Source organism: Heliangelus exortis, chromosome 20 (assembly GCF_036169615.1).
Source record: "Heliangelus exortis chromosome 20, bHelExo1.hap1, whole genome shotgun sequence".
NCBI classification, from domain to species: Eukaryota; Metazoa; Chordata; class Aves; order Apodiformes; family Trochilidae; genus Heliangelus; species Heliangelus exortis.
This window is the reverse complement of record NC_092441.1, coordinates 1,422,369-1,442,500: the sequence shown is the minus strand read 5'-3', so window position 1 is coordinate 1,442,500 and position 20,132 is coordinate 1,422,369. Positions and strand designations below refer to the sequence as shown.

Genomic DNA, 20,132 nt, shown 5'->3' with positions numbered 1-20,132 from the left:
ACTTCGGAGGCCCCCGGGGCCCCCTTGTTGTCTGGATTTGTTTCCTTGGTCTCCCAGAGATTTTTTTTTCCCCTGGGTGCAGGCGGCCACCCCAGGACCAGAGGCTCCGGGAGGGCTTCTGTGAAATCCACACCAACACAAGGTTTAAGATTCTGTGTGCCTGGGGCTCTCAGCAACTCTGGGACTCTGGGGAAAGGACCCCCCAAAACCCTCCCCAGGGTTTGTCCATCCACCAGCAGACCCGAGCTGCTCGGACAGGGTGGAAGCAGAGCAGATCCAGGATAAATTCTGGCCTGGGAAGGAAAGGGGTGGGGGGGGGAAGAAATAAAATCCTTCCTACTTTGAAATCCAACCTCTCACCTGCCCCTCTTGCAGCCCAGACTGAAACACCAGGGTGGGAGGAACAGGGATGCTCCAGCCCTCACTGGCATTTTCACCTGGAGAAAGGATGGGAAATAAAAGGGTTTGGGATGCTGAAGCCTTCTGCCTGTCCTGTGGGGGGCTTGGGGCTGGCAGAGGTGGGGGTCTCAGCAGAATGGGGGGACCCTGGCAGAAGTGGGGGTCCCTGGGGGCAGCAGGGAGCCCTGCACCCCATCCATTACCAGCACCTCCCTCCATTGTTTCCCAACCAGCTTTTTTCCCTATGACCTAATCTTCCCTTGGCTCTTGCTGGTAATTTTATGGCAGGGGAAATTATTTTGCAGTAAAAGGAAAGCAGATCCAGGCCGTTCTCTTCCCTCCTGCTTTCACATGGGGTTTTTGGAGCAGTGGTTTTGTTTTCTGCTCCAGGCAGAGCAGAAGGATTGTACCAGGTGAGATGGGGAGGGAGCCCGTGTTGGGTCTGTAATGCTTCCATTATTCCTGTAAGAACACGAGAAGGCATCAGCAAGAGAGAGGTTTAAACAATTCCCCAGTGCAAACCAGCTCTGGACACAAAAGCTTTTTAGTTATCATCAGTGTTTTGTAAGCTTATATTAAAATAAACCTTCAGGCTCAGTTCCCTGCTCTCAAGAACCCCCTTGTAGGCTTATAAAGCACAGAACCATAACCCAGAAATCTCAACCAAGGAGATACTAAAGATATTTTCTCCCTATTCTTTCACAAATTACTTCCCTCCACACTGTAAAAGCCTTAAAACAAGAAAGCAAGTATTTAGATCAGGGCTGTGCAATATGCAGATCCCACCATGTGTAATTTTCCTTCTTTTCCCAATTAGGAACAACTCTCCACACTGAAGAATTTGCAGTTCAGCCTTTCCTGGATGGATGGCATTTCACCCTCCTGCAGACTACTCTCACCTCACACACCACAAAAGAAACCCTGGGCAGATCACCCTTTCTTTTATGGTGTCAGGGAGGAACCTTTCCCCTGTCACCACCCATCCATCACTCGGCTGGAAGGAAGCTTTTTAACTAAAAAACCCAGGAGAAATGCAACCAGGGGATCACCCAGCAGGGACAGGAGCTTGTAGCTTTCTAAGGGCTGGCTGGCCAAGCAAGATTGTATACGCATGCTGAGAGGGTGCCAAAATTTACCTAAAAAAAGAAATAGAAGCTCTGAATCTTCCCTAGAAACCCAACGACCTCGTAAGACCTCCCCAAGGGCACCCCGAGACATAATTCCTCTTCTCCCCTCCAGTCCCCAGGCTTGTCCCCAAGGTTGGGGGGCTCCCCACTGGGACGAAGCAAGGCAAGGTGACCCAGGCAGGGCTGAGGTGTTGGGCTCGGGGTTCCTGACCAAGGTGCCAGGAGGAAGAGGAGCCCGGGGGTTGCTCTGGAGCCCGCGGGCTGCACACGAGCGCGCCTGGGTTTTAATTGCAGCCTCCTTGCCAAGTACAACAAAGTCCTGGTACAAAGAAGAGAAGTCACTCTGTCTGTAGGTTTTGAATTGTTTCTTTCCGAAGGGGAGGGGAAGGAAGGTGAAATCCATCCCTTTACAAGCAATGACTCAGGTGCTCTCCCACCTCCCCCGGGGAGCATCTTGCCAGCCCGGCCGATGCTCGGTGCCGCCCGGGGTTTGAGGTTTTGGGCAATAAGAATGGGATTATTGTTTGGTTGCGTGCAAAGCCCTTCTTTGGGGTTTTTTCTCCTGGCCCCGCCCAGCCCTGCGAAACCGCAGCTGCCTTTGCCTCCCCCAGCACCCACCAAGGACCCACCCGCCTAATTCCTGCTCCCTGACTCACGTGGGGCGACGTCCCCCGGGTCGGGCCGGCGTGGGGAAAGGGAGGGATTTCCCTGCTCTGGTTGCTAAACCATATCCCCGTCCCTTCCTCCTGCTCTCCCCGGCTGGGAGAGAGCAGGAAGGAGCTGCCAGGGTGGGAAGAGCAGGAGCTGGGCAGGCGTCGTGGCGTGGGGACAATCCCTGTGCCACCCTGTGCCACCCTGTGCCCCGCCGGGAGCTGCCCGGAGGCAGGGAATGTGCTGGGATTCACCTGGAGCAAAGGGGTTGTGCTTCCTCCTCGCAGCACAGCGGGATGGATCAGCTGCATCCCTGAAGGGAGAAGCCCAACAATTGGCATCACACACTCCCAGCCCTGGCTAATCCCCTCTCCAAAGCCCTAATCCCCTGGCAAACACGCGTAGGGTGCCGTGCAGCAGAGCTATCAGCAGCCTCTCCAGACACCACTTAGTCATAAGCACAAAATTAATATATATATGAATGGATATACAGCCTCCCTGGGAAGAGGAGGCTGGCAGAGGACTTTCCCCACCAACTCTTCCACCATCCCCTGCCCAACCTCTGACTGCCCCTTGGGCACCGTGCCCACTGCCATCCCACGGGAGGGCAGCTCAGCTCAGCTCAGCTCAGCTCAGCTCAGCTCTTCCACTGGAAGAAAAGCACCAGAAAAGCAGCAACACCCTCCAGCACTGCATTACACAGCATTTTCCCAGCAAATTTGTCCAGTGGAGCTCCCCAAGCACCAGCTCCTCACCCAGGGCACAGGGGTTTGGCCATGCAGCACCAAACCACCCCTGAGCTTCCCCCACTGCCAAAGGAGGGGCTGCCAGGATTTGGGGAGGTTTCCACTCTCAACTAAACTCTCAGATTTAGCCCCTTCATTAGCAGGGCTTGCAAAACCTCCCAGAAGATGCAGAAAAGCATCAGTGAGCAGGCCACAAATGTCATTGGGGTTATTTTGAAACCCCTGCAATGTACATGCACTGCTTCAGAAAAAAAAAAAAAAAAAAACAAAAACCTTTCTCATCATTTGTTGGGGTTTGAGGCTCCTGGGTGGAGGGGAGTCCCAGTTTGAGCTCTCCTCCAGCCAATACAAAAAAAAAGCTGTTGGCACTTTAAGACAAACCCCAATGATTCTGCATTTTACTGAGCAGTAGGAGCTCCTCTCTCCCATTTTGCAGGGCTCGGCCGAGTGTTCCTGGTGCCTTTGCTGCTCAGCTCCACCTTTCCATTGACAGTGATTGTTAACCTCAGGCCTGGCCCCTCTCCAGCTTTTCAGTCCTCCCAAGGAACACATCTATAATTTCATTCCCCCCCAGGGTGCAAACAGAAAAGAAGGATTTTCCGAGGTGCTTTCTGCAGCCCCCACCCACCTCCCTCCCTCCCTCCGGGGCCAATGTACATAATTACCTCTCCTGGCTACATCTAAGCAGGATTAAATGCTTTAGGTGATATTATCTCCCAGCAATCTGATTACAAGGCTGCCTTTAAATGTCTAATGTGTTTTTTTGTACCAACTTACACCACAGAGCCAGAAATCAAACAAGAAATGATCACCAGCAGCCCAGGAGAAACCCCCACCCATGGACAACCTCCCCCCCCCCAGGGTTTTTAACTTTCACATGAAGGTTTGGGCCTGAAAACAAGAGGGCTAAAAGCTTTACAAACTTCCTGAGTGTGTCTAGAAAAGAGTGGTGGGAGCTCACCCAACTGGTGGCCACTGGTGGCCCAGGGTAGGAGACACTGGCTACAGTCACTCCCCACTCCCTGCCTGTTCCTGTTCCAGGGACAACTCTCACCTGGCTTTACAAAGAGGGTTCTGACACCCCTCACTTGGCCACCCCAGGGCTAAACCCCAAATTTCCTCTGAGCTCTATCTCACCTCCACACCTCCAAGGATGCCAGGGAAGGTCGGGTCCCCCTTCCCATCCCCATCACCCCTCTGGGTCACCCCAAAGCAGGGATGGCAGCTGGTGGGGAGACAGGAGCCCTGAGAGGGCAGAGAGGAGAAATGGAGGAGAAGGGAGGGAGGAGAAGCAAAAGTCCAGCTCATGGCATTCAAACATACCAGTGCAAACTCTGAACTTCCCATTTATTGAAACCAATCACAGTTAAAAGGTCAAATCCATCAGCAGACAGTAGTTTCATGTCATCACCACCCAGAGTGACACACCAATGAAGTACAAATTAAATCCAACCCAAAAAAAAAAGGAAAAAAAATTAAAAAAAAAAACAATCAAAACCAAAACAAACCTCAAAATCAACCTGACCCATAGCAGCCTGCCTGGCTCCAGCTGAGTTTATTCAACCCCTTCCCTTGAGCTGCCCTTCCTGCAGCTTCTCCTGCCGCCAGCCCTCAGGGTGGGGAGGGCCCAGGATGCAGGCAGCAGCCAGGAGATCCCGGTATTCCTGCAGAAGGGACTCAGGAATCCCTTCTTCCTGCAGGTAGAAGCATCCCTAGTGAAAAGGGAGCTGATGCTCCCAGCATCCTTCCAGCTCCTCGCTCCAACCTGTCCCAGGTGCAGGGAGGGACCAGCTCATCCCTCTGCCTGGCAGGGACTCCTCCTGCCTGCTCAGGATCAGCAGGAGATGCTTGAAAAGCAGAGGGTGAAGAGGCAGACACACAGGCTGCACATTTCTGGCCCTTCAGGTAGGAACAATTCATTCACCCAGATGAATGATTTCCTCCTGCTGGAGCTCCTGCCCCGCTCAGAGACTCAGCTCCCAGCTCTCCTGCAGGGTGAGGAGCCACCAGGGCCACCACCAGGAAAGAAAAACCTGCCAGGAAAAACCTCCGTGGGCTCCTCGGGGAGTTACAAAACATCAGAAATAGCAATTGCTTGGTAAGGGCAGACATGGGCCTCCCCCATGGAAACAGATCCTGCTGTACCCCAGCACCTCCCCGGGGGGGTGGGTGAGTGACCACCCCTTGGCTCTACAGAGAGTAAAAAACACAAAAACTTTCTACCCTGCTTCTTTTTCCAGAGGAAACCTCAAGGTACTGGACACAATGAATTGGATCAATGCCCCACTTAGGAGAGAAAATCAGGGAAAAATGACCTTTCCCTCTTACAGAGATCCCAAGAAAATTGTTTTTTCCTTGCCTATTTGCATCCATCAAAACAAACTCCCTAAAACATTCCCGAGGATCATCAGGATCCTGGTCCTGCAGAGCATTGCACCTCAGCCCCAACACCTTCCCCCTGCCTTTTGAAAGAAGTTTCCAAATGAAGACTCCATGAGGAGCTCACTCAGTTCAAACACCTGGGAACGTAACCCCAGAGCAGCTTAAACGTGCAACATCCAACTTCTAATCTTCTAGAGAACAAAACTGATCAAACCCCAGAGCAACCTGACCCAGAGAAATGAGCCCAGCATGGGAGGGAAGGGACGTGGTGACCTGCAGCCTGGCCAGCACGTTGCCCTACAGCCTCCTGAGGGGAAGAGAAAATCTGGTGGCAAAAGGAAACTGGGACCCACGAGGAACCACCCATTTTTGTGCTTTGAAAGCCATTGACATGATGTTGGAGGGGAGGAAAAGATATAAAATTATAGGAAATCAACACCGAACCAGATTAAAATAAAAAAACCAACATATGTACAAAAAGGATCTTGAGGATAACGTGTGTCCAGTTCCAAACGCTGCCCAGAAATGGCTTTGAAGGCTTCTCCTGAGGAGTGCTTTGCTGCCCTACCCGAGCCCAACGTCCAGGGACATCATCACCACAAATCCCAGGATGGAGGTCCAGGAAGCCAGCTTCCCATTGCCACTGCAGGGAGAAAAGGAGAGGCCATCAGCTCCTGGAGCTGGGATCAGCTTTTCTGGGGGAGGGAAGAGCTGCTTCACACCTCATCTGCTACAGGAAGGGATCTTTTGGAGCCCTCTGCTCTCCCCCCTGTGTCACCAAGGGCTCTCACCTGGTCTGTGCCTCCGGGATGATATCATCCATCACCACATAGACCATGGCTCCAGCAGCAAAGCCCAAGGCATAGGGCAGGAGAGGCTCAGCCACCACCACAGCAAAGGCACCCAGGACACCAGCCAAGGGCTCCACCATGCCACTCAGCTGCCCGTACCTGCAAAACACAGAGACTGGAAGCCCCTGGGGACACAGCAGATCCCCAGTGCCACCCTCTCCCTTGTGCCACTGTGTCCCAGGGGGTTGGCCACCCAGCCACACTGTGCTGAGCCACTTCCCTACGGGCAGGGATGGGGATGTGACCTCTCCTGCTTGGTTTTTCCAGGAGGGGAATTAAGGCAGCATCTGATTCCTTTGCCCAACAGCCCTGTTGGGATTTGAGGATCCAGCTCTTGGGTGGAAACATTTCTAAGCAGCACAGCTCAGACCCAGGGAGAACATCTGGCCACAGCCTCAACCGGGACAAACCTCTCCTCTTCCCCCTCGTTTTCTTTCCCCTGTAGGACCTCAGGAACTCCCTTCCCAGCAGCAGCAAACCCAGTGCAAGTCCCAGCACTGGCTGCACTTACTGAACTGGAGGTGGGTGGGAGGAAAAGAAAACAAAGGTTTGGTGGGAGCTGTTTCCAAGCCCTCCCCATCCATCCCCCAGCTGCACACACGTGCACGGGCAGGAACGCAGCCCCTGCCTGGAGAGTTCATGCCCTTGGCTTCTTTACCTCATTGGGAGGGGGGGGAAAGAAGCAAAAATTTGTAAAAATTGGGCTTGAAACCCAGCCCGGAGTGAAGTGAGAGAAAAAAGTGAAACAAAAAAACCCACAACCAAACTGCTGAGTGCTGGATGTGGGAGCTGACCACAGGCTCGGTTGAAGTGGGATGGGGGGATCCACCAGGATGGGGGGATCCACCAGGATGATTGAGGCATCCCTGGGGACTGGGAGCTGAGCTTGGGTGCTGTGGAGGGAGCAGGGCAGCACTCAGCACCCTCCCTCCACGCTGGGCACCAGCATCAGCTCCCAGTGATGCCCAGAGGGGACCTGGCAGGTCTGGAGCAAGCCCATCCCTCAGTGCTGGAGCAGCACAAGTGGATGTGGGGAGGAAATCTAAGGACCAGGCTGGGCAGAGGGTCCCCACTGCCACCAGCACAGAGGGGCTCAGCTTACCAGAATGCTTTCCAGGTAGAAAATCCAGCCCCACGCAGAGGCAGGCTGACAGCCAGGCCCTCCGGGAAATTCTGAATCCCAATCCCGATTGCTAAGTTCCTACCAAAAAAAAAAAAAAAAAAAAAAAAGAGGACAAATATATAAGTATATATATATATATTAGGTGCAAAGCACAGCCCTGGGGTAGGCTGCTGGGAGCTAGCAAAAGGGAAGACATTATCCCAACTCTGCCTTTTGCATGGAAGTGCAGCTAGCCCTGGGCTAACAACCACGTCAATGTTTATCATAAACACAGCAAGCTCCATCCTCAAAGCCCCCCAGCCTTTAATCAGCTTCAGCACCAGCCCTGGGAGTGCCAGAGACCAGGAGAGGAGAAGAACCCTGTCCAGGGAGGCCCCACGAGGTGTTCCCATCCCAAGGCTTCCCAGGAGCTGCAGCATCCCTGGGGCCTGCACCATCCCACCCTTAACCATAACCACCCCTGCACCAGCCTTGCAGCCCTGGGGCTCATCAGAAGGGGATTTTAGCTACAGGATTTTGCTCCTTCTCTCTTTTTCCTCCCCTCTTGCATCCTGTGGAAATGCCCCCACCTCCTGTGCACCCCGAGCTCCTCAAGGCTCTCCCATGCAGCCATCACCCCATGGTGGGACCCCCACATCACCAGGGGCTTATCCAAAATGGGATCAGCCCAGGGAAGAGCTGGGGGGCAGGAAAGTTGGGTTTACAGTGTTGGATCTCCTGGGCAGGAGGCAGCACCAGCACCTCCTGGAGCAGAGGCTGCTCCCAGCACCCCCCACCCACAGCCAGGATTTGCTCCCAGCTTTTCTCTCCCTTCCAGCTCAGTGAGAGCTTGGGAATTTTTGGTGGAAACCAGGAAGCTGGGATATGCTGGGGTTTTTTTCTCTCCTTCACTCAAGAACAGACCCACTGCAAGCACCAAACCATTTTTTTTATGGCGTGGGCTCCACCAACTCATTCCACAGCTGGAGCTCTTCTCCCACCGTGGTTTTCCCGTGCTGGTGGAGGTGGCAGTGCCCAGTCCTGGGGGGACATGACCACCTTGGGGGGTCCAAGCCCCAGCAGCAAGGTGCCAGGCTCCAACCTGCCCCACGAGAGGACCCTGCAAGGTCAGTAGTGATTCCTTTGCCAGCAGCTGAGAGCTCCCAGTGCTGCTTTAAACACTTGTTTCCTATTAGTAAAATAAGACTGGTGAGAAAAAATCTCTCCGGGTTGTTTAAACTTCTACCAGGGTTTACAGAAGAGGGGAGGGGAGGGGAAGGGGGAGAGGCTGTGGGTTTCCCTAACCAGGACAGGCTATTACAATCAAAAACATTATTCAAGGGAAAGAGAGAGAGAGAGAGAGAGAGAGAACGGAGGGGGGAAAAAACATCCCTTTTAGAAAACACTGGAGCTGCTGTCTGTGCCCTGGGTTTTTTTTCCTCCTTCCCTCGCCTTTGCACAAAGCAGCTATTGCTGGCCCCAACCACAACAAATTAATGGGGTGGGAGAGGGAGGTGTGAATGGAGGGGTCTGTGTTCCTTCCTGGGAGCAGGGAACCCCGTGCTGACCCCTGGCCCCGCGGCAGCCCCCGGGAGAGAGGAAGCCCCAAAGGGCAGGAGGAAAGGGAATGTCCCCCAGGGAAAGCTCCTGCTGTCCCCCCTTCCATGCACACCTTCAGCTGAGCCCCTCGGGGCTCCCCAAAAGCAAGAACTGGCCCCAGCCCCACGGCCTGGGACACCTCTGTGGCAGCAGGGGATGCTCAGAGGGTCTGGCACGGGTTGGGTTTGGTCGGTGCTGGTTCTGCTGCCCAGAAGGAGGGAGCAAGGAGTGTGAGCAAGGTGCTGCTCATTGTGGCCAGCACCAGCCCATGGCAACTCACACCCAGCAGGGCAAGAGAAGGGAAAGGACCTTCTGGGCTCAGCATCGGGCTGAGAAGGTCCCCATGTCACCCCCAGCCCCCCCGTGTCCCCCTCATTCCTGCAGCCCTTCCTCTCACTGCAGCCCTACCTCAACATTTTTTGGGACCTGGGGGCTTTCTGGGTCTTTCCCATGGCCACTGCTCTGAACTGAGGATACCTGGGGGACACCATGGAACCCCCAAACCTGTTTGCTTTGCCTCGGGTCCCTGCTCCCAAAGCTGGTACCTCCAGGGCTGCTCAAGACCTCCAGGGGCTCAGGAAAAGCAGATTTACCTCTGATGGCCCACCTGGGAATAAAACCATCCCGGGGAACATTCCTCTCCCCAGCCTTGGCCACCGAGCTGTGAACACCTCACACCTTCTGCACAGCTCCTGTGCTGAGCTGGGCTGGTGAGAAAGGGAGTGAATCAAAGCTGCATTGTGTCCCAGGAACACAAAGGCCTCCTTATTACAGAAATAGGTGGGGATTCTTGGAAGGCTTCCCCCAGCTGCAAAGAAACACATTGTAAAACAGATGCACAAAGAGGCTGGAGCAGCCTGGCCCAGGGCACCTGCACCTCTGGGTGCCTGGGGTGGGCTCTGGGACACAGAGGAGGTGACAACGGGGACAGGAGCCAAAGGGACAATCATCAGAATGAAATGTGGGGAGACACTGGGGTCTCTGCAGTGAGGAAAGTGGGGAGAGGTGTTAGAAGCTGAGCCCATCTTGTTACCCACGGCCAGCTGGAAAGCATCTTGGGGGCAAGGAGGAGAAACCTGTGGCTCCTCCTCAACCTACAAATGGGAACTGATGGAAAGAAAGAGCAGCTATGGGGAAACTGCACCAGGGTCTGCCTGGGAACGCAGGTGCCCTCTTAGCAGCTCTGCCAGCAGCACCCTGACAATGCAGGGATGTCACCTGGGTGCCTGTGTTAGGGCACAAGGGACTCAGGTGTCACTGAGAGCATCACGGAGCCAAGATGCACTGGGCATCTTACCTGTCCCAGCTCTGCCTCAGCTTCCTCAGCTGGAAGGTGGGGGAGGTGACAGTGAGGAGGTGACAGTGATGTCCTCCAGAACCTCCAGCACTCCAGACCCTGACCCAGGGACAGACCCGTGCCAGCTCTGGGGAGAACCATCAATGCTGCCCTGGGCTGATCCTCTCCTGCAGGAGTGCTAAGGAAGAGAAGGTAAAGCTGGGCAAGTGTGGCAGCCTGGCAGAGCTCCACCAAGGCCCAGCTCCTGGTGGTGAGAGGGAAGGAGTCCTCATCCCCCGGGAATGTTCTGGGGCTGCACCTCCTACCCCCAGCTCGCCTGCCAACTGCTATGGCACCACGCTGGGAGACTCCAAGTTCACTTTCAAAAAAAAGTTGGCATCTCTGCATATTTGCAAGGTCAAGGCACAGAAAGCCTTCTATAAGCCTAAACCCTTGTTTTCAAGGGCCTATTCTTTTACAAACTGATTATGAAAGCAGGCTACATATTCTTAACAAGCCCCTTTTCACTCCGGCTTTCAGTTCCCTCCAGTGTATAATGTGCATGTGTATTCTTGCATGGCAGGCTCTTACATACTGTTTTGATTGTTATCATCCTGCCATGAAAGGGCCGATTGTTTTGGGTTCCCCAGATTACATCATGGCTCCCACCCGGGTCGAGGTGTTTGATCAGGGCTGGCAGGTGGGAAGGAGCTCAGGGCCCTCAGCCTTTCCCCATTCCTGCCCTACCTGTTCAGCACAGCTCCCAGGGAGCTGCCACGGGGGGGGGAAAGGGGTGGCAGAGGTGTCCCCACCACGTTCTGCACCCCAGGGAGCCGGGCACGGGGCTCCTGCTGGGGCCATCGCGTTGGGAAGGGGGAATCCACAAGGTGGGAGGATCCAGCAGTGCGCTGGGGTTGCTCTTTGAGGGTGCAGAACCTTTCCTCTCAGTCACTCAAAACCATTAAAGGACAGCAAGAAGGTGGATGCAAAGCTCCCACACCTCCTCCCCTCGGGAGCATCCCCCAGCCCCATCACCCACAGGGACGCAGCAGCTGATGGAGCAACACGTCTGCTGCCCATCACACCATGCCTTGAGCTCCTGAGCCCTCACTTCTCCTTCCCATCAACTGAAAAACAACTTCTGGTGGTCACAGCACAATTTTCCAGCCATGCAGACACACAGACAGACTGGGAATTCTGTCTGAATGTAATCCAACAAGAAACAGGCACCTGGCTTCCATTTGGAAGTTGCCAGCAGAGCCTCCACCCAAAGCATGGCGTGAGCAAGGGGCTTTCCAAAGAGCACCACAGAGAGCCCAGACTTCTGAGCAGGAGCAGAGGGCAGGGGAGAGGCAGCAAGGAAGAATTTGGGGGACACAAAGCAGGGGAAGGGCTGGAGGGATGAGGGGGCAGGAAGGGGCTGGGTGGTCTCAGGGACACCCATCAGGAAGCAGAACCACAAAGGGGAAAGGGTCCTGCACACAAACCACTCCACCAAGCCTGCTCCTGGGCACAGAGAATCACAGAATTACAGAACCATCACCAAGACCTTGAAGATCCCTGAGTGTGCCCATCAACCCAGAGAAACCCCCATGCCCACCAGAGCATGTCCTGCACTTCCACAGCTGGATGGTTTTTGAACATCTCTGGGGATGGTGACTCCACCACTGCCCTGGGCAGCCGGTTCCAGTGCCTGACCACCCTCTCAGTAAATAAATTCTTCCTAATAAGGAGTCTAAACCTCCCCTGGAGCAACTTCAGGCTGTTTCCTCTAGTCCTGTTGTTACCTGCTTGGGAGAAGCTCAAGCTGGGTCTCTGCTAGAGCCATGTGTGTGCTCTGCTAGAGCATCCCAGTGCTGGCTCCTCCAGTGCTCATCCCTTTGGCTCTGCTCCCTGGAAGCCACTTCCATCCTTCTTCCCATCCCCTGGAAGTCACTTCCATCCCTCTTCCCATCCCCTCCTTCCCTCTGCCCACTCAGCCTCTGGGTTCTCAAGCAGGAATTGCCTGCTCTGTGTCACATCTGCCTGCCTGGCCCTCTGCCAGCCCTCAACACCCCCCCTCTGGTGCTGCACGCACTAAACCTTTACAGTTTTTAGGAAATTTTACCCTTAATTTATCCTGAAGGCTCCTAAGCTAAATTCAGATCCATAAAACCTGCCCTGCCCTCTGACCGTGGTGCCCGGGCCATGAACTTCACCTGAAATCAAGCCATCCCCCAGCTTTCCCCACACAAACCCCACTGCTGTGTCCCTACACCTCTCCTTCCTGGACTCCCACGAGCACTCAGGCTTTTCCCTACCTCCCACCCCACACCTCAAACCACCCAACAGCAAACACAAAGCTCAGCTCCATCCCCTGCCCCTGCATCACCGCATCCTCCTCCTGATCTTCAGGGGGGATTGGCCCTCCAGACCCTTTTGTGGGAGCCACCAACTCATCACTTGGCTGAGGAAACAGGGACACCAAGGTGGAAAAGCCCTTGGAGGCTGCTGGCCAAGGGTGCAAGAAGATCTCAGGAGCTCCTTGGTGCAGGGAAGGACCATGGCCCCGCGTGCCAGGCGCTGGAGCCCAGGCTGGGGCACCTCCTCCCCATCCCTGCAAAGCCAGGGGGGCTCAGCTGAAAGGACACGAGTCCAGACAGTGTGTGCCACAACAGGAGCAGCTGCCAGGAGACAAATCAAGCCCTGGACACCAGAGCTCTGGACGTCCCCATGGAGGGGGACAAGAGACAGGGAGAGGAGCGGAGCGCGCGCATCTTCCCCCGGATCGCCCGGGGGGGTCCTGCTGTCTCGGGGCTGTTTATTCCCCTGGGGTTTTCAAATCTTTATTCTTCTCCGCCCAGTTATTTATGCAACTGTTTGATTTATGAGTCAGCCTCACGCAGAAGGGTAAAAGTTCACATCTCCCCCGTGCTGGGAAGCACAAAGCCACGTTTCACCAGTCCCTCTCCTGTGCCACGCTCTGACCTCGCCTGCGCAGCAGGAAGGGTTGGGGCAGCTTTCTCCTCCTGCCAGGTGAGGAGTGTGAACACAACCTGCCAGGAGGCACACAACAGAACACAACCTGCCAGGAGGCACACAACAGAACACAACCTGCCAGGAGGAACACAACAGAACACAACCTGCCAGCACAGGAGCCAGCCAGTGCTGGACAAGGATCCTCTGGTGGCCAAGACCCATCCAGCTCCAGCTCTCCAAGGCTGGTGTCTGCGAAGCCCGGAGTCACCCCCGGCAGAACCCCCTCTGCAGGAGGTGTAAGCCAGGAGGAAACACCCCTGTCCTGCCACTTGCTCTCCTGACATGTCAAGAAAAGCAGGAGCCATCAGGCAGACAAATTGCTGTTTGCACAGTTATGGTCTAACTACGTAAAAGCAGGCTCTGAAATGGATGAAGGCATCGCTTTCCCTCCCCAGCATCATTTCCCCTTCCCAGCATCATTTCCCCTTCCCAGCATCATTTCCCCATTAAATTTACTGAGTCTGTGAGGACAGTGAGAGCTCACACCTTGGCAGAACCAGCTCCTGGAGCTGATGGCTTGGATCAGAATCTCTCCATTTCTGAGCAGAAACCAAGAACATCCTTCCCTGGCAACTGCCAGCAGCACCAACCACTCCAACCATCCCCAGGAGATTCCACTTAAGACCCTACAAGTCAGAAATTCAATTGCCTTAAGAAGACACTCACCCGAGACCTCCTCCTCCTTCACTCTATTCTGAACAGCATCAGGCTGCAGATAATTTAATTTTTTACATATCCATACAGGCACGCCTGTAAGGGAAACAGGATTTAATGATGTGGCTGCATTGATCTCGGGTAGGGCTGGAGGGAGATCCAGAACCTTATAAAGGGTCTTAAAATGAATTTTTTAACCATAAAACTTACCCAGAAGCTGGGTGGTCTGAAAGCAGGGCTGGGATTATGGCCCATCTATAAAAATTCCCAATCCTACCTGCCAGTGAATGGCTGCAGCTTCACACAGCAACACCAACCCTCCCCTTTTTGTACCAATCCTCAAAGTGTAAGCACACAGCACACAGAAAGTTATTTTACATCCCAAGGAAATCTCACTGCAGATAACATACTGGGGGAATGGTTTTAGGGGGTTATTTATCAGGGTTTGGGTGGGTTTTTTTTTTTTTGTCCTCCAAAGCCAGGCAGCCACCAGCACCCCCAGTGCTTACAGAAAACAAAAAAGGGAGGCAAGGGAAGAAGGGTGAGCACAGTTAATAAAGGCACTATTTTTCTTCCTTGCTGGTGGGCAAAAAGCACCTGAAGGGACTCACAGCCCAGCTACATGTGTAAATAAACAGAGATATTTCACTCATCCTCCCTCGGGTGCCTGCAGGGAGGTGGTGCTGGGGCTCAGCATCCCACCCACCCCATCCTATCCCATCCTATCCCATCCTATCCCATCCCATCCCACCCATCCCATCCCACCCACCACACACACAGGGACAGGGTCTGCCCAACCACCCCCAGGCAGCCCCTTTTGCATCCCCAGGGGGATCATTAGCAAAGAGCAAAACTAAAAGCCCTGGAAATGCCTTCTCCTCTTCCTCTGCTGCAGCATCGCTGCTAAAAGGCACCAGGGGGATGGGAGGGAAGTGTGAAAGCACCAGAGCAGCTCCTTTAGCAGCCTGAAAACCTGGAACTAAACAATTTACTTACAGCTGTAGCTATAAAAGGCCCCATTATGGCATCGTGTAGAGTAACAATGTCTTCCTTCAACTTGCTTCCCCTCCTCGGAGGGTTTATTTTTAAACCAGGCTGCTAAAGAGAGGAAGGGACAAGGGGGCTGCAAAGACCCAACCTGGTGTTCAAAGTGAGCCTTGGATGGCATTGTCCTGGTAAGAAAAACACAGATTATGGCTTTTTCTAATTTTTTTTTTTTTTTTTTTTAGGGTTTTGTTTTGTTTTTTTTAGTTTTTTAGGTTTTCCCTCTTTCTTTTATTTTAAGGTGAAAGGGGGAACTTCACAGATCAAAGCTGGGTCAGGAGAGACCTTTGTGGAGAGGTCCTGGAGAACACACACTTGCCAGCTTTGGCCTTTTGGGGCTGGGGAGGGAGCAGCACCCAATGTTTTGTCCCAAGGCCACCCCAGTCCCAGCCATCCCATCCTCTGCAGCTCCTGTTACCCACCCAGAGCATCACACACAGCCTGGGCCCCCAGGGACCCCAACATCATTCTGCCAGGGGAAGAGCTGGACCAGAAGATATTGCAGACACCAACCCTGGAGCCATCAGTGCCTCCCCTCCAGCACGGGGGGAGCCGTGTCCCCCAGGGAAAGGAGAAGAAAGCACCAGTTACACAAGACTTTCCAAGGAGCCAGATGTTGTTTGGGAGCCCAGCAGTCTCTCAGAAGGATTACAAATCAACCAAAAACCCTCCCCAGTCTAGACACTGGAGTAAAGGAGAGGGAAGAAGTGAGAGAGAAGAGGAGGGGAGGTTATTTATCCAAAGGGTGATGTAAATGCCAAGAGGCAGGGAGGGATTCACAGCCAGCAGCCTGGCTCCCAGCCAGGATTTGGAGACCTCCCTGATGTTTTGGGAGGTCTTCCCCAACCTGGGGCAATAACTGAGGCTGCAGCACCCACCCAGCCCCAGCAGCAGAGCTTGGGCTGCCTTGGGCTTTCCAACAACCTGCTCAAGGGACAGGCACAGGAAAAAGAAGGGATGTTGTCACCAAATCTGCCAGCACCATCGTGGCAAAGGGTGACAAAGACAAAGCACAGAACCTGAGAGATTCTGCTCAGCCTGGCTCTGCTTGGGGCAGCTTTCCCCTAACTTAGTGCACCTTGAATTCTGCTTTCTGAATCTCAGGGAGGCACAAAACACCCCTTTTCCTTCCCCCTCCTGCAAGCTTGGCTGCTTTTGGGAGATGCTGCCCATCTCCTTCACCTCTACAGGTGCCAGCAGCTGGTGCACAGCTCCTCTCCATCATTCCCTGCTCAGCATCTCCCCGGGCTCTTCAGCACCATCACCAGCCAGGACCAACCTCTGCCATCCCTACCCCTGCACAGCCACTCAGAGAAAACCTCTGGACAGCCCAAACCCTCCCAGAACAATTCCCAACACACCTTGGTACCAGCTCCACCACTCACCAAGAAAAGCCCTGGGGAAACCTGCCCAGATCATTAACTCACACTCAATAATCAACACCAACCCTCAGGAGAGGCTAATTAAAAGGTGCTTAATCAGCATCTTCAGGCTGGTTTCTTTCAGGCAGCATTTCCCTGGGCTCTGGGGGACACCTGGAAATCCCCATCCAGCCCCACCCCACCTACAATCCACAGCTTTTTTTTTTTGCTTTTTTTTTCTTCCATGAGGTGTTCCTGTCCACAGCCTTGATCTGATAGGGGGGTTGGGATTTAACCCCACATCTTGATCCTACCCCAGCAACCTCCTCCTTACTCAGCTCCACTGTGGATCTATTCATAACCAGGAGGCAGAGATTGCATGTGTGTGTGTGCAAGGCAAGAAAAACCCAGTGTGTCTTCTGCTGTCTCCCAGACCACAATGATTTCCATTCATTCAAAGAAAACACAGTATAAATTTTTTGCCTGGTTTCAATCTCCCTACATTAATCAAGCCTATTTTTTTCTTTTCCCCCCCAGCCTGAGAGACACAGCGTGGGAGGCACAGCCTGTCCCATGAAATAATATTTTCCGAGCCATGCTCAGAGTCTGCCTGTCAACTCGAAGCCTCTTTTCTGTCTGTTTTACCAAAGCTGGACAGGAAACAATCTGTGGGCACAACAGATGAAAACAAGGCCAGCATTCCCAGCAAAAGGGCTGATGAATGGGAACCATTGTGCTGCAGTGGAGGAAACATCACCATCATCATCATCGAGGAGGAGGAGGGGGAATATATCTGTTTACATCCCTCCTACACTCACCCCTGCTCTCCAGCTGCCCTAAATAAGGAGCTTTTATTCAGGAGATAAGGGGGCAGGTGGGAAACACTTTGTGAGTGGAGCTGGAGCTGTGCTGGGGAGGGACAAGCCCGAATTAAACATCACCCCAAAAAAAACCTGTGCACTTTTCCCTCCTCCTGGCACCAGGGCTCAGCCCCAGGGGAACACCTTACCTGCAACCAACTCCTGGGTGGGATTTGGGTGCTGCTGAAGGGGAGAAAAAACCCTGCCCTGGAAACTTGGGGTTTAGGTGAGAAAAAGCTCATGGGGTGCAGCTCTACCTCACACCTGGGACCCAGCAGCCAGGAAACAAGGGTGCTGAGGGGGCACCCACAGTGGGGACACCTCCACCCCCTCACCTGAGCACCCAAGAGTTCCCCTGACACTGCCAGGGTCACCTTCAGCAAACCCCCCCCAGCTCCCTCTGCTTTAAACCAGAGGCAGCCCCCCCAACCCCTAAAATGTTCTCAGCTCCATCCTAAAGGCAGAGGTTTGCCAAGAAATTTCCCTGCACCATTTTTAACCTCTCTAAATTCTTTGCATTCATGGTATCCTACAAGGACACGGTGCCCAGACCACCCAGGGCTTAACCAAACATTTCACTTTATTTTTCAAACTTTTAGTCCTTCACATACATCTCATCTGCCCCGAGGTACTGGCTGCATTGAACTTGGGATCAGATTCAAGGGTTTGAACATAAGAGGGAGAGAGCAAGGAGCCCCTGCTCAGCCCTTCACCAGCCACATTTGGGAGTCCCACTGACTCCAGGACTGGCCCAAAATCCCCAAATCCATGGAGCACAGGCTGCTGGAACATGGATGTTACCACCTAGTGTCAGGCAGGAGAGGAGCAGCACCCAGGGATGGGGATGCCATCTGAGTCAGGTGGTGGCAATCCTGTTCTCCAGCACCTCACAGTAACCATGGGCTTGATTTTCCAGCCTAAATTAATAACAACACCTTTTATCATGAAGGGATGTGGCCCAAAAGGGATGTGCAAACGGGAGCTCCTCCCTGACAGGTATAACCCCCATGGGATGAGGGGCTCAAGGTCCCACAGAACCACATAGGGTCACCCCGGGGTTCACTGCTGGGTCCTTTCTTCCTCTAAAAGACACAGCAGAGACGTGGGGAGAGGGACAGCACCCTGCTCTGTGACCTCCCACTGCACCACAGCCCCCGGGGATGGAGAGGTGGAGACCACAGCAGGGACCTGTCCCAGCCCCCCAGAACCCACAAGGCCAGCAGCAGGGGACAGCCCTGCCTGCACTGCATCCCCAGAGCAGGCTGGGGAGGTGCAAACACAGCTCTTCCAGTCTGATCTCAGCAGCTCCAGCTCCATCTGGTTCCTGTTAAATCAACCACACAAGGTGGAGAGGGCTTCCTCCTCCCCCCCCCCCCCCCCCCCCATTATAGCGTGCAAAGAGGGGGAGGTAAAACAGTTTTTTTTAAAGAAATGGCTGCCCTTCTCTTTACCTTCCTGCCTGGAAGAGAGCCAGGAGCAGCTCAGGCCTCCCTGCTCACAGCTGGAGGGGACCTTCCCCTCCCAGGGTCCCTGCAAGCCCCACGCTGGGCACTGCTCTGCACCCCGGGCACACACGGGCTCTGGCTCTTCCTTCTCTCCTGGCCCCACAGCAGCTTTGTCCTGGGATGCTTTTTTCCAGCCCTTGGGACTCCCCCAGGTTCCTGTGAGGAACCCCAGCAGGATGATGCAGGAGGGAGGGAGGGAGGGATGCTCCTGCCAAAGGACAAGCAGCAGCTCAGCCCCCTCCAGGGGAAACACCCCAAAAAGCAGACCTTAAGTCATCCAAAGCCCCATTTAACCCCCCTAAACCCTACATCACCCATCCAAAGCAGGTCTGAGCGTGCTGCCCAGCTGAAGCAGCCCCAAAACCCACCTGCACAGGAAAGCAAAGACCCAACCCCCCCACGCTGAGACCCCCACCCCATCTCCCCGGGGGATTGGGCTGCGTTTCCCCAGCACCCATTTCTCCGGCTAAATCAAGGGGGTTCCCCTCTCTCCACACCACAAACCACCAAGAAAAGCACCGGGCAGGTGAGGGGTGGGATCCGTGCCCGGTCCGGGCAGGGAGGAGCCGGGGAGCAGCCGGGGCGCAGGAACGGAGCCCGCACACCCGGTGGCAGCAAAGAAACGCGGAGGAAACCGCGGAGAAAACCGGGCAGGAGCCTGGCAGGCAGCACCCAGATGCTCCAGCTCAGCCCGGTGCGAACACGGTGAAGTCTCACCCACGGGGAAGCAGGAATAAAATGGGGGAGGTAAACTGAGTCACGCAGCATTGCATCAGAACGCTGCTGGGCAGGAAGAGGATCCCTGGAGAGCTGAGGTTGGCCAAGGAGGAATTTCCCCTTTGGATGTGGCAAAATATTTATCTCCCTTTCTCCCATTTGCTCCCATCTAATCCCACTCCTCTTTCTCAAGGCCACAGAACACAAATCAGACACCTACATCCCACCCTGGGGTATTTCCAAGTGGCTGCCTGGCTACACCCAGAGATTTTTGGGGCTGCCAAACAGACAGATTGATGGCAATGAAGTGATTTTGTCTCCTTTTGCAGCTGACTGAAGTGGCACTGGTATTTTCATGGTGCAGACTCCACCTTTCATCTAACATGATTAATGCTGTTGTAAATAGAGAGAAAGAACCAGCTGCTTCTGGCTTCTCAGCTTCTGCTGAGCAGCTGATGGGGAAAAAAGAAAAAAGTCCTTTTGTTCGAGCATCCCCAGAGCCTCTGCAGACTCCTCACGAGGACCCTTTTATTTCAAAAGGTTGTAGGGGGGAGGTGGACAACCTGCACAGCTCCCAAACCAGCCCTGGGGAGTGCTTCACCTGGCAGGAGCAGGGATGCTGAGACCTAAAGACACATCCAGTTACAAGGGCTGGGCAGGTTTTCCATGGCCCAAACACCCTACGTGTCCCCAAACCAGGGGAATGACAGCATGGGTCTGGCAAATACGGTGTGCTGTGAGGCTTGGGGTAAAAAAAGCCAAGAGAAAAAAAAAAACAAAACAAAACATTTGTTAAGAGGAGGAGGCTGGGCAGGAGGCTGCTATTTGCCAGCCAGCCGC

At 54.1% G+C, this 20,132-nt stretch overlaps 1 protein-coding gene across 4 annotated transcripts in view; it reads right to left on the bottom strand.

Moving 5' to 3' along the window:
* Positions 1-4,253: 4,253 nt before the first annotated feature.
* The window catches only part of SLC39A11 (solute carrier family 39 member 11), a 66,705-nt gene continuing 50,826 nt past the window's right edge, over positions 4,254-20,132 (bottom strand). For all 4 annotated transcript variants that reach the window (XM_071763814.1, XM_071763816.1, XM_071763817.1 and 1 more), the window contains 3 exons: positions 7,259-7,357; positions 6,097-6,255; positions 4,254-5,948 (listed from right to left, as the gene is read on the bottom strand). In XM_071763814.1, the coding sequence (XP_071619915.1) occupies positions 5,870-5,948; positions 6,097-6,255; positions 7,259-7,357 (337 nt within the window). In that variant the 3' untranslated portion in view covers positions 4,254-5,869. The remainder of the gene's footprint in view (positions 5,949-6,096; positions 6,256-7,258; positions 7,358-20,132) is intronic.